This window comes from Budorcas taxicolor, chromosome 2, assembly GCF_023091745.1.
Source record: "Budorcas taxicolor isolate Tak-1 chromosome 2, Takin1.1, whole genome shotgun sequence".
Classification (NCBI taxonomy): Eukaryota; Metazoa; Chordata; class Mammalia; order Artiodactyla; family Bovidae; genus Budorcas; species Budorcas taxicolor.
This window is the reverse complement of record NC_068911.1, coordinates 50223457-50236762: the sequence shown is the minus strand read 5'-3', so window position 1 is coordinate 50236762 and position 13306 is coordinate 50223457. Positions and strand designations below refer to the sequence as shown.

The following is a 13306-nucleotide window of genomic DNA, read 5'->3' as shown; positions in this document are numbered from 1 at the left end:
TACTGTTTTATAACTTTTTTTTTTAACTTGATAATATTAAGTCCCACTTTTTGACATAGTCATTTACCTAATGGTTGCCTCAGTGATAGCTTCATAGGGTTCTGGAGACTTATAAAGTCTCTCTTTATTTTAGTGGAAAACGTTGTTTGTAACTAACAATGATTGTAATTCTAGGTCTTTTAAGCTGACTAGGGTAAATAAACTATATTCATAAGCAGTTATAGCAAACAATAACATTAGCAGGGACTTGTAAATGCTTACTGTGAGCCAAGTACTTATCTAAGGGCTTTAAATATATTAGTTTAACTCATAACAGTCTTATGAGGTAAGAACTATTTCAATGTAATGGAAGAGAAAAGGGAGACACAGAGGTTAAATGACTTGCCTAGGGTTGCACAGCAAATGAATAGTAGAGCTGGGTTTTGAACATGAGCTGACCAACTCCAGAGTCTATGCTGTTTGTGATACTATATTACCTTTTATATAATAATCGAATTACCTTTCTTTTAGATTTGGGAGGATAGAATGTCAGAAAGCCCTACAAAATATTGGAATTATTTCTATGAAATTTTCAAAATGTTAGGAATTGTTTAGAATCATTTAAGTGAGTCCTTGACCACAGGTAGGAAGAGAGAATAAATGACCCCTTGAAATTTCTACAAACTGTTCTTTTTCATGCCCTATGCAATCTGGATCCAGTGGAAGGAAATTTATTTTTGTTACTGATCAAGAGAGCTGGGTGGAAGGGATGGTTGAGCAACTGGATTAGAAGTGTGAGTTTTGTGGGCTAATATTTGCCTCAGAGCATTATAACAAGTTCAGGCAGTTGTTCATTCATGGAGTATCTGCCAGGACTTATGAACACATAAATGATACTCACTTTTGGTATGTATGAAGTGTCACGACTCTTACTTACGTACTACAGCCTCAGAAAGGGTCTCTAGGCAAACTGGGAGGCTGGAGCGTCAGCCTTTGATGACTTGACCAATAAATAGGTTCACTGCCAGTATGTGGTGACTGCATTGTTCTTCAAAAGAGTTAAAAATAACAAGTAGTTGTGGGCACGGTTACATCTATTGACCGTCTGTGAATAACTGAGCTCAAATATCTGAAGCATTTCCTTGCTTTCATTGCCTGAGAATTGTACTCTTACCATAATTCAGTACATATTTTCAGGGAAATTACCTTTACTACAGAGAAAATCAGAAGCAAAATGTGTCTGAAAGCTTCCTGGTCATACAGAGATGAGACAAGTTTCCTATTTAGCTTGTTTCTTTTTGTTTGTTTTTTCATTCCATCAAAATATTGATGCATAAGTTGTTGGCAAATAAAATATTTCCCCTTTTTTGCTACATTACCTTCCTAGCCTGATGGCTAATGATACCTTAACATGTGCAGAAAACAAAATTAAATGTTATCCTCTGCTCCTTTCTATCTGGTCTCAAGTAATCATCTTAAGTACTTGGTAACATTAGCTTGTACAAGTTACTTGGCTACTTTGTAGGAGCAACAGTTAAAACATCTCCTTTGTAAACATTCTAGCTTATGGCCCTTGACTAGAAGAATCAGGTTCTAGAGGTACTTCTGCAAACTCAACAGAACATAAGGAAACCAGGCTTCTACCATCATTTGGACTTTCTAAAGGAGCAAAGGAGCAGGAAGATATTAGAAAACTACTGATATTAGAAAAGTGCTGAACCAATCTGACTTCACTTATTACACTTGGATTGATTTCCGGAATTGTAAACTTCCAAATTTCTGACTTACTTGTGCTATTTAGTTTGAAATATAAAGTGGAAATCTATTCAGAATTGAACATGAATGTGGGATTTTTTTTGTTGCTGTTTTGCATTCTTGTCATATTCTGAATTTGTTCAGTTTCCAGGCTTGGGAAAAAAGATTTTTGGAGAAGAATCCAATGAATTTACTAATGATTTGGGTAAGTACGAGAATCTTAATATAGTTTTATAACTTAATTATCATATGGTATTTTTATTTTCAACTTACATCATGAAATTAATGTTTGGAGGCCTTTCATGTAAATAACGTATTTGAATGTTAAACTTCATTCCGCACTTCAGGATAACCTGCCATGTAAGACAGAGATGTGGCATCTTAGAAATATTTAGCAAGTTCACGTGTGTTCTAGCTATAACTCTGTAGCACTGAACAATGATTTAACCTTTGGGAAAGTTGCATGGCCCTTTGAGAATCTGATGGAAGTTATAGATGCCCCCCAAAGGATGCAGACCTACACAGATGCGCAGACAATCTCAGGTCCAAGTAGACCCATTTGTGGACCTCCTGGAGCGCCCATTGGCGTCCCCTGTGGGTCAGCAGTAAAGAAGGCACCTGCAATTCAGGAGACCCAGGTTCGATCCCTGGATCAGGAAGATCCCCTGGAGAAGGGAATGGCAACCCACTCCAGTATTCTTGTCTGGAGAATCCCATGGACAGAGAAGCCTGGTGGGCCACAGTCCATGGGGTCACACAGAGTCACGTAGGCCTGAGTGACTGACACTTTGGGTAGTCCACAGACCTAGGCTGAGAATGTAGAGAAGGCCCTGTCCCTGAATGACCTCATTGCTTCTCTGATCTCAGAACCTCTGTAAAGGGAGCTGGACAACCTAAAATTTCCTTTTAGCACCAAGTTTTAACTCTAATTGGTTTCCTGTGAGCCAAATTCTTCTTTGATGGACCCCCATGCTAAAGCTGAAACTCTAATACTTTGGCCACCTCATGCAGAGTTGACTCATTGGAAAGACTCTGATTGGGGCCAGGAGAAGGGGACAACAGAGGATGAGATGGCTGGATGGCATCACCGACTCAATGGACATGAGTTTGGGTGAACTCTGGGAGTTGGTGATGGACAGGGAGGCCTGGCGTGCTGCAATTCATGGGATCGCAAAGAGTCGGACACGACTGAGTGACTGGGCTGAACTGGTGGTAGAGAGAAAAATGCAAAATCTCTGACCCTTTTTTAGAGAGGGAAGCGGTTTTAGTTTGCCTGGGTTTTGTTTGTTTAATGGTAGAAGATTAAAATAGTGAACTTTAAACAGATCATGTGACAAATAGTTAAACATCTAGAGGCATATTTACAAAGAAAACTAACTTCTGGATTAACTCTGGAAAAAAGTTGTCATTTCATGGGCTGTGTATTAAGATAGTTCTGTAACACTCAGTAAGAAAAAAGAGAAAGCTCAGTTAAACTTAAGGTTAAAAAATCACCTGTGACTTACCCGTAAGAAATCCTACACTTAAAAATCTATATTTGGCTACATCATAAACAGTTATTGTAATATTTATCTAGAATGATAGGGGCAAAAATGCATTCTACATACATTTTCCTGAGAACTGAAGGAGAGGATGGGCTTAGTGTATTGGAGGGCAGAGACCCATGGTGAAGGAGGAGCTGGTGGATGAGGTGAGATGAGATCATGGAAGTTCAAAGGAAGGATTTTCCTTAAGTATGATGAGAATTCAGTGGCAAATTTTAAGCAGTGGAGTAATGTGATACAATTTGCTCCTTTGAGTGAACCCATGGCTTTTACTGAGCCTAGAGTAGCTGCTCAGCAAGTGGTGGTGATTAACATTATTCCCCAACTTTAACAGTCTCATTTAACTTGAATTAAACTTAATTGACTGATTCTTCCTGTTTCAGAATCATCATTGTCATAGATTCACAGTGTGCTTTCCAAACTCGAACAGTCACAGGAGTCACCAGGGGATCTTGTCAGACCTCAGCAGGTCTGGGATGGGGACTGAAGTTCTGAATTTCTAACAGGTGCTCCGGTGATGGTGACGCTGCTGGTTCTTGGAATGGCTAGGTTAGCTAGGAGTGTTTGTCGAGATACCTCAGGAGCCCCAAAGTGCCATGTTTTCTTAATTTTTAAAAATTTATATTCTGCATTGCTGTCACTTTTTGTTGGTAAAACTCCTAGGAGAGCCTCTTTTCTCATTTGTGCTTGGGGGGTTGGAAACCAGATGAAGCAAGGGTCTAAGAAGTATCTTTAAAGTGATGGCAAACACATGGAGTTGGTAACGTGGGGTTTCAATTGCAGAAGCAGCTTTGCTTACATCCTGATTTCCAGTGGTTTCACAGAGGAGAGCTATTCTATGTATGTGATTCAGAGTCCTACAGCTTTACCACATTTAAAGATGAATGTACGTCATCTTATACTTTCGGAGCATAGACAGTTTTTAGTTAAAAGCAGCATCATAGAGGGAGGTAGAAGCCCTTCTGTGTACTTATTAAAAACTCTTTTCTTTTCAATCAGCATATTCAAACGTGAACCCCTAGGGTGACCTCCAGGATATTAAAAGCCACAAGGTAAAAGACATAGAAGATTATCAAAGACTCAGGGTTCAGGATTCTTAACATGAGCTGCCTTAAACTGGATACAAAAACTATACATGTGCCCATGTGGAAACTGTTTTTGGAGGGAAGGCCCTTTGGTGCCTGGAATTCATTTCTCACTGTGAGGTGGTTGAGTGACCACTGAATCAGCTTTGATTTTAGGAAGCCCACTGGGTGATTCTGGCGGTCAGCCAGATTAGGAAACACTAGCCTGGATATCTTGTGTGTGTGTGTGTGTTAGTCCTCAGTTATGTCTAATTCTTTGCAACCCCATGGACTGTAGCCCACCAGGGTCCTCTGTCCATGGGATTCTCCAGTTTGGAATAGTGGAGTGGGCTATATTTAAAATGGATAACCAACAAAAACCTATTGTAAAGCACAGGGAACTCTGTTCAATATTCTGCCAGCCTGGATGGGAAGGGAGGTTCAGGGAGGATGGATACCTGTGTCTGTATGGCTGAGTCCCCTCACTGTTCACCTGGAACTATCACAGCATTGTTAATTGGGCTGTACCCCGATACAAAATGTTTTGGTGTTAAGGAAAAAGAAAAAATGAATAGTGGAGTGGGCTGGCTGTGTTGTCCTCACCTAATCTGAGGTGCTTCTCCCAATCCCCTGTTCTTGAAACTTGAGATGTAATGGTCTTCAGTTTGTCTTGACTCTAGGGGAAAAGATTATCATGAGACTGGGTCCAACAGAAGAAGAAACAGTAGCTCTTCTCAGCAAAGTCCTCAATGGTAACAAACTGGCATCTGAGGCCTTAGCCAAGGTTGTGCACCAGGACGTTTTCTTCAGTGACCCAGCTCTGGATTCAGTAGAGATCAACATTCCACAGGACATCTTGGGAATCTGGGTGGATCCTATAGGTAAGCAGAGGAGAGTGTTTGCTTTTGTCTGTTTGCTCTTCTTAGTAATCCTTTTTCTGTGAGGGGTGGGGGAGGTGTTGGAAAAATGAAAATTGAGGGTATGGTTTAACTCTCCTAGATGTTTTTAAATTTTTGAAGTTTTAAAATGATAAACGACTCTCACTGCTGTAACCTGGGTTCATTCCCTGGTTGGGGAACTGAGTCCCCACAAGCTACACGTTGGGGCCTAAGTAAATAAATAAATGAAGAGTTGAGCTGTGTATTAAAGTTAAGCATCTGTCTACAATGCAGGAAACCTGGGTTCGATCCCTGGGTCGGGAAGATCCCCTGGAGAAGGAAATGGCAATCCACTCCAGGACTATTGCCTGGAAAATCCCATGGACAGAGGAGCCTGGTAGGCTACAGTCCATGGGGTCGCAAAGAGTCGGACACGACTGAGTGACGTGACTTCACTTCACTTCACTTCATATATTTATAACACATGTGTGTGTATACACACACATAGAGGCACATATATAAAACTGAATTAACTCATTTTTGAGAGACCTCAGGGGCCAGACTGCTAAATATGAGAGAAGAATGAAATGATAGCAGCTATAACTAATTGAACACACATGCATCTTGAGAACATTCAGCTCCGGCAGATTATTACCATCTGGAAGTACAGTGCAGATCTTCAGATTTAAAAATAATAAAAACACAAATCCAGGTTTTTAAATGAGCTCTCACAATTTAACTCCTGGCTCCTAATTCAGTTAAGTAAGTAAACAAGCAGAACCACTGTACAGGTCAAGCAAAACACAACTGAATGCGACTCCTAGCAGTCAGTTTGTGAATCCTGTATATAGCTCACCATTATTTTTTTGGTCATCGGAGAAGGCAATGGCACCCCACTCCAGTACTCTTGCCTGGAGAATCCTAGGGACGGGGGAGCCTGGTGGGCTGCAGTCCATGGTGTCGCGAAGAGTCGGAGATGACTGAGCAACTTCACTTTCACTTTTCACTTTCATGCATTGGAGAAGGCAATGGCAACCCACTCCATTGTTCTTGCCTGGAGAACCCCAGGGACGGGGGAGCCTGGTGGGCTGCCGTCTGTGGGGTCGCACGGAGTCGGACACGACTGAAGCGACTTAGCAGCAGCAGCAGCAGGGTAGAACCATAATCTATAGTTCATTGTTTTAAACCTGTAGGCCTATCTCAATGATGTCATTAATATAACGCCCTAGGTCTAAGTCCCACTTTTCCCCGAGGTTCCTGGCATAGTCTACCCAACACAACTGGGACCAGTCATTAAGCTGAGGAGGCAAACTCCCCTCACCCTCTCCCCTACAAGCACGTTGATGCGTGATTGGAATGCCTTTAATCATAGCAGTAGAGCATTCAGTCAATGGATTGTTATGCAGACTACGAATGTTTTCCAGAATCATTCTGGAAGATAATCAGCCTCAGTTACAGTTTTTGAGGAACTGAAACCTTGTTTTGTTTTTATCCTGAATTGATTCTGTTAGCTAGCTCTCTGGATCTTGTGCCTGGCACATCCTTAACTGGGTATTAATTCACTAGATGTTGGCAGTCAGCTGCTGGCAGGTACATCATTTAAGGAGAAACCTTACTCCTTAGCTTCTTTTTCCCAGTCTCTTTGCGACCCCATGGGCTGTAGCCTACCAGGCTCCTTAGTCCATGGGATTTTCCAGGCAAGAGTACTGGAGTGGGTTGCCATTTCCTTCTCCAGGGGATCTTCCCGACCCAGGGATTGAATACAAGTCTCCCGCATTGCAGGCAGAAGCCTTACTATCTGAGCTTCTTCCTCCTGCGACACCATCGTCTCTTTCCTCCTAATTTGAGGGACAAAACAAACAAGTAAAAAGGAATCCCTGATGGAACTCAAATGGAATGGAATTCAGATTCCTGGAAGGAGGCTTTCCCAACCAACTTGGTTGGACCTGTCCTCTGATTAGTAAGAGCTCAAAGGAACCCCCTAGTTATCCTGAGCAATTACCTTTTAAATCATTTTGATGTGGTGATGAATATTTGAGTGCTTCTTACCATTTGCTAGGTGTTATGCCTTGGAGAAGGGAATGGCTCCCCACTCTAGTATTCTTGCCTGGAGAACTCCATGGACAGAGGAGCCTGGTGGGGTCACAAAGAGTTGTTCACGACTGAGCAATTAACAACACAAGAGGGAAGGAAGACATGCTAACTGCCACAGGAATTATAGACATGTCCCCTTTGTCCAAGAATTTATGTATGGTTGGGAAAATGAAACACAAGCAGCTTAAAAGTGAAGTACAAAACGTCAAATAATAATTCCGTACAAGTGGCACCCAAAGGTAGAACGTGATTGGTTATTATTTGGGCTGCTATAACAAGATACCATGGACTAGGCAGCTTTTAAACAAGGTGAATTTATTTCTCACAGTTTCAGAGGCTGAGAAGTCCAGTATCAAAGTGCCAACATGATTAGGTGAGGGTCTTCTTCCTGATTCATAATTGGCCGTCTTTTCACTGTGCACTCGGACAGTAAAGAATCCGCCTTCAATGCAGGAGACCCGGGTTTGATCCCTGGGTCAGGAAGATCCCTGGAGAAGGGAATGGCAGCCCTCTCCAGTAATCTTGCCTGCAGAATCGCAGGGACAGAGGAGCCTGGCAGGCTACAGTCCATGGGTGGCAAGAGAGTCAGACACGACTGAGCAACTAACGCACACACACAGTGTACTCACAAATGGAAGAGACTAAGAATATCTGTGGGACGTCTTTTGTAAGGCATTAATTCCATTCATGAGATTCCACCCCAAGGACTGAAGCGCCTCCCAAAGGCCCCCCTTACTAATACCATCAACTTTTGAGGGTTAGAATTTGGGGGGACACAAACATTTAGACCATAGCTGTTACCAAATTAGAGAGAAGCGATCTAGCACAGGTTTTATAGGTGTCTTCATCATTATCTTCTCAATAATCATTACGTGAATCCTAACAGATTTGCTTCATTTTTCAGATTCAACTTATCAGTATATAAAAGGTTCCGCCGACATTACCCCCAACCAAGGAATCTTCCCCAGTGGACTTCAGTGCGTCACTATTTTAATTGGTGTCTATGACATACAGACAGGGGTGCCTCTCATGGGAGTCATCAACCAACCTTTTGTGTCACAAGACCTACACACCCTCAGGTAAAAATTAAATGTTTTTGGCATATTATGGTTTTCAGAATTTACAACCTCAGCTTTGTTTGTTGTCAGGATTATCTCTCCATGTGACATTCCCATGACTCGCTACATTTGGCATTCCTACTAAAAATCTCCATGTTTAAATTAATGGTCCTTTAATTTTCAATCCTGGGTTTCACAACAAAATGTGAAAATGATCTAACGAAACGAGAAGTAGGTATGGCCAGGATTAGAACTTCTCCCTATAAAAACAAAAAAACTATCAGTATCACTTTCTTTTCTGCCTCCTCTTTCCTCACACTCCCGTGGACTGTTGGCAGAGCATAGAGGGTGGCCAAGCCTTTGGTTACCCTGATCTACGGCCTACGGATCCGAGTATGACAGGGTTGACTCCAGAGCATGGCAGGATTCAAGTAGAAGCAGCTTTTCTCCTGTGGTTTCAGCTTTTTACTGAAATAGATGACAGTTTTTTCTACTCATGTAAAACTATATATTTTTTAATTAAATTTTGACTTGCTTCAAGCAACTAAGAATTGTTTGTTGTTTAATAGTCATAAACTACACCTCTGCAATGTTGATATTTTTCATCTTCCCTGCCTTCTTCCAAACTGAAAGTATTTGTTATCTTTAAAGGGTCGTTAAGAAGTTAAAAATAAGTGGGACTGGACGTTGACATAATCATGACCTAGAAATGGTTGACAAAGTAGTTGGTGGCACAAATCCTGGGTTTGATAGCAGATTCTACCACTGATTTACATTCTTAAACACTTACATTCTCTAAGCCTCAGTCTCCTTCTCTGGAAAGAAATTATCCAGCATATATAGTAAGTTAAACATTGAGAAATGATAGATGGTATTTTTGTCGTTGCCCCCCCGCCACCGCCCCACCAAAAAAAAGAGTCCATCTTTCTTGATGTTAAAGCCAAAGTGGAGCTAGTGAATTGGAGGATGAAAAGGTGTTACCAGTTGAAAAAAATTCAGGATTGTGGAAGATTTGCAGATTGAAAATCTTATTTATCTGTTCATCGTTATCGCCATTACACTTTAGATGCCAAAAGAGGCAGTGAAACTTTGCTGTGTTCCCAGAAGCCAGAAATCCCACAAATATTTTAGCACTGTCCTAGATGAATGTGATAATGCAAAAAGAAAAAAAAACTGAAAGCATTCCTAACTGGCAACAACACAGGCAGCAACATGCCCAGGGAGTGACTTCTAGAAATGAATTAGCTATTTGATAACTATCTCTAGGCTTAAGGGCCTTGAGACTCACTATGTTATGTATTTTCCACATCAAGTTGGGAACCCATAGGAGCAATGAAAAACAAATGTGATAACTTGCCGCCACAAACTGAACGTTCTCTTCCGTAGGTGGAAAGGACAGTGCTACTGGGGCCTTTCTTACTTGGGGACCAATATCCATTCCCTTCTGCCTCCCGTCTCTACAAGAAACAACAGTGAAACGCAGAGCCACGTGACCCAAAACCCCAGTTCTGAAGGCTCCCACCCGTTCTCAGCTGTCATTAGTACCAGTGAAAAGGAGACCATCAAGGGCGCATTGTCACGTGTGTGTGGAGAGCGCATCTTCCCAGCAGCTGGAGCTGGTTACAAGAGCCTCTGTGTGGTCCTCGGCCTCGTCGACATTTACATCTTCTCAGAAGACACCACGTTCAAGTGGGACTCTTGTGCTGCCCACGCCATCCTCAGGGCCATGGGTGGGGGGATGGTGGACCTAAAAGAATGCCTGGAAAGAAATCCTGACTCGGGGCTTGGCTGGCCGCAGTTGGTGTATCACGTGGGAAACGAAGGCGCTGCTGGAGTGGATCAGTGGGCCAACAAGGGAGGGCTCATCGCGTACAGATCAGAGAAGCAGCTGGAGACATTCTTGAGCTGCCTCCTCCGGCACCTGGCCCCTGTGGCTACACATACGTAGATGAGCTCCGTCCTCATGGGCTCCACAGCCCAACTGTGAACCTAGTTTCCACATCTCTTGTCTTTTGAAGACAGCTTTGTCCTATTGACAGTCAACATTCACCTTCCTCTTTGGGGGAGCATTTTTCCATTATGTGTTCATAATGCTAATAAATGAATGATATTCATGCAGCAGTTAAATGAGTGAGATTCTTTATAGGGGATTTTGTGCGATTATTGCTGCTTGAAACGCTTCAGTAAAATATTGAAGACAGGAAAAATTCCTGCTCAATTAATAAAGCTCTTTAGAACATGAGTTTAGAGGTAATAAGTTAATGTCACTGAAATATTAGGGAGAGCAAAGGGGGTTGTGCTTAGTTTTGTTTCCTGTCTGGAATAAAAATCTTCAGATTTAGCCTTTGGCAGAACATTTAGAACTGTGAATTTGAAGCATAATTTGGCCATGTTCATGCGCTTTCAGTGACGCTATGTTTCTTACAAGAATTAAAGCCCGGAGCCCCGATGGCTCCATCCTGCTCATGTACTCTCACGCTCACACACATGCACACTCATACACACATTCTGAAACTCTCAAATCTATATTCTTATTCTCTCATTCTAACTCTCTGATTCTGCCACTAATTATGTCTCTAGTTCCCTCTAATACTCTCACCTAACATAACTCTTATTTCTGTCAGTAAGACAGGAGAGGATAGCAGTTTTTGCATAGTATTTATTACACTTCAAAAACCAGAGTTAAATATATACAGTCGTTGGTCTACTAGAATCCCATGTTGAATGTCCTCTGAGGTGGGTGAGCCCTCTTTTTCCTATCTCTTTAGCAGCCCTGGTTGAGGAGATGGTTCCACCATCTGCAGAGACCAAACTCTCAGCCATCTCCTTTCTGCCCTACGCCCTCTTGAGGCCAAAAGATTTTCTGCAGCATCCTCTGGTTTTCTGCAATTACAAAGGAATCACAGTAAGTCAAACTTTTAGTTTATTTTTTTTAATTTATTTATTTTAATCGGAGGCTATTTAAAGGTATCTCGTTGCACACAGCAGATTAAACAACTTATTTAGTGAAAAAGTTACATAGTTTTTAAAGTCTGTACATGCTTTGTGATTGATCGTGGGTCCTCGAGCTGTATATTCTAATTATAAAGGTTGATTTTTAAGTCAAAGTGAGTTCATTCTTCACGAAACACATTAGAAACCAAACCCCAGAAACTAGTGCTGCCTGGTATTCATCAGAATGGAAAAATAGAATATAGTTCAAGAAAAAGCATGTTGTGCACATAAACATTTTTAGAATATGTAAATTATCAATAACAATGCAGTGAAAACAGTCATCTTCCATGTGATCTATTTATTTATGTGATCTATCAATGTGCCAGCTTATTGGGGGGAAAACTGGATAGAACAGAGAATCCAATATATTCTGTAAACATCTGTTGCACATATCCGTTGTCAATCTTTGCCGGAAAGCTAAGGCCCTTCCTTGAGCATGTGTGTGCTGGTCTAGCATTAACCACACCTGTGGGAAGGTGATCTGTAGCTCTGACTTCTTTCTTTTTGGCTGCGCAGTGTGACTTACCGGATCTTGGTTCCCCCACCAGGGACCGAACCTGACCTGGCAGTGGAAGTACCGATTCCTAATCACTGTTCCAGCAGGGAATTCTCAGGCTCTGATTTCTTTAGAGGAAGAAGTTAAAAAATATTTGCCATGTAGTCTGACAACATAATCATTCTGGATTTTCATTTTTTTCCCCTCTATCTTTACAATTGTCTCATACTCAGTAAATTTTTAAGACTCGTTTCTATCAATACTTTCGAAGCCTTAAATTCTTTGTTTTCAAATTCATTTTACATTATACTTAATCTGTTATTAAAGATACCATTGAAATATGATTTTTGAATGAAGTCAATCAGTCTAAGCAAACATACAACTCAATTGATGGGAGTGGGGGTTGGGGGTTGTGATGGAGGGGTGCTCCAAAGAGTAGCCTGTTGGTCGCCAAGATCGAGTGTCTTGTGCATCAGCCAGAGTGGTTTTGCAGGAGGCTGGCAGACAGATGAATCTGCCAGGTTGCTTAAATAGAGGATGATAAAAAGAGAGCCCCCTGCACATTAATAAGAGCAGTCCCTGGGAAGCCAGGTCAGTGTTGGTTCCTCTCTTGCTCCTACAGCCCATATCCAGTCACTCAGGAGATCCTCTTGGCTCAACCTTCCAAATACACCTGTCCCTCTCTACACTAGCCACATGCTTCCACTTAACCATCATGCCAGTCTTAATTCAACTGCTCCTGAGGGCTGGCAGCCATGTTGAGTAGGGTTCTAAAGGTTCAGTTCAGTTCAGTTGCTCAGTCGTGTCCGACTCTTTACGACCCCATGAATCACAGCACGCCAGGCCTCCCTGTCCATCACCAACTTCTGGAGTTCTCTCAGACTCAAGTCCATCTCATCCTCTGTCGTCCCCTTTTCCTCCTGCTCCCAATCCCACCCAGCATCAAGTCTTTTCCAATGAGTCAACTCTTCTAATGCACTTTGTGTATTGCTAATTTTTTGCTCTGGCTTCTAAGCCCCTAGTTATAGGCTCCCTGCATGAGATTTTGACATGCCAAGGGATACATATTGTATAAAGGGCTTTTTGCTGTGTTATAATGATGGTAGTATGAAAAAGCAGATCTTTGAGTCTGAGTATAAAGTCCTATAAGATAGCCCTTGTGTCTAGAAGAAGTGCAGCCAGGATAAGTTTGCAGTAATACTTTGCATCAGTAGCATTAGGTTTAACTGTGAGTGGCAAAATGCCAAAATAACAATGGCTTAAATAAGATCAAAAGTATTTGGTGAGCAGTCCAGAACTGAAAGGAGGCTCCACCCCAAAGTCCTCAGGGAGTCACACTCCTTCCATCTCACCGCTCTCCCAACCCCAGACCATGACCTTTCTCAGGTCTAAGACAACAGATTCTGCAATTTAGGCAGCAAGACAGAGGAGAAGACAAAGAAGG

At 41.9% G+C, this 13306-nt stretch overlaps 1 protein-coding gene across 2 annotated transcripts in view; it reads left to right on the top strand.

Moving 5' to 3' along the window:
- The window catches only part of INPP1 (inositol polyphosphate-1-phosphatase), a 29215-nt gene extending 18731 nt beyond the window's left edge, over positions 1-10484 (top strand). The window contains exons 3-6 of one of the 2 annotated variants that reach the window (XM_052635724.1): positions 1879-1939; positions 5023-5223; positions 8219-8393; positions 9759-10484. In XM_052635724.1, the coding sequence (XP_052491684.1) occupies positions 1879-1939; positions 5023-5223; positions 8219-8393; positions 9759-10320 (999 nt within the window). In that variant the 3' untranslated portion in view covers positions 10321-10484. Of the gene's footprint in view, positions 1-1878; positions 1940-5006; positions 5224-8218; positions 8394-9758 lie in introns of both variants that reach the window. The other variant, XM_052635725.1, reaches the window with a different exon arrangement.
- The last annotated feature ends 2822 nt before the right edge of the window (positions 10485-13306 follow it).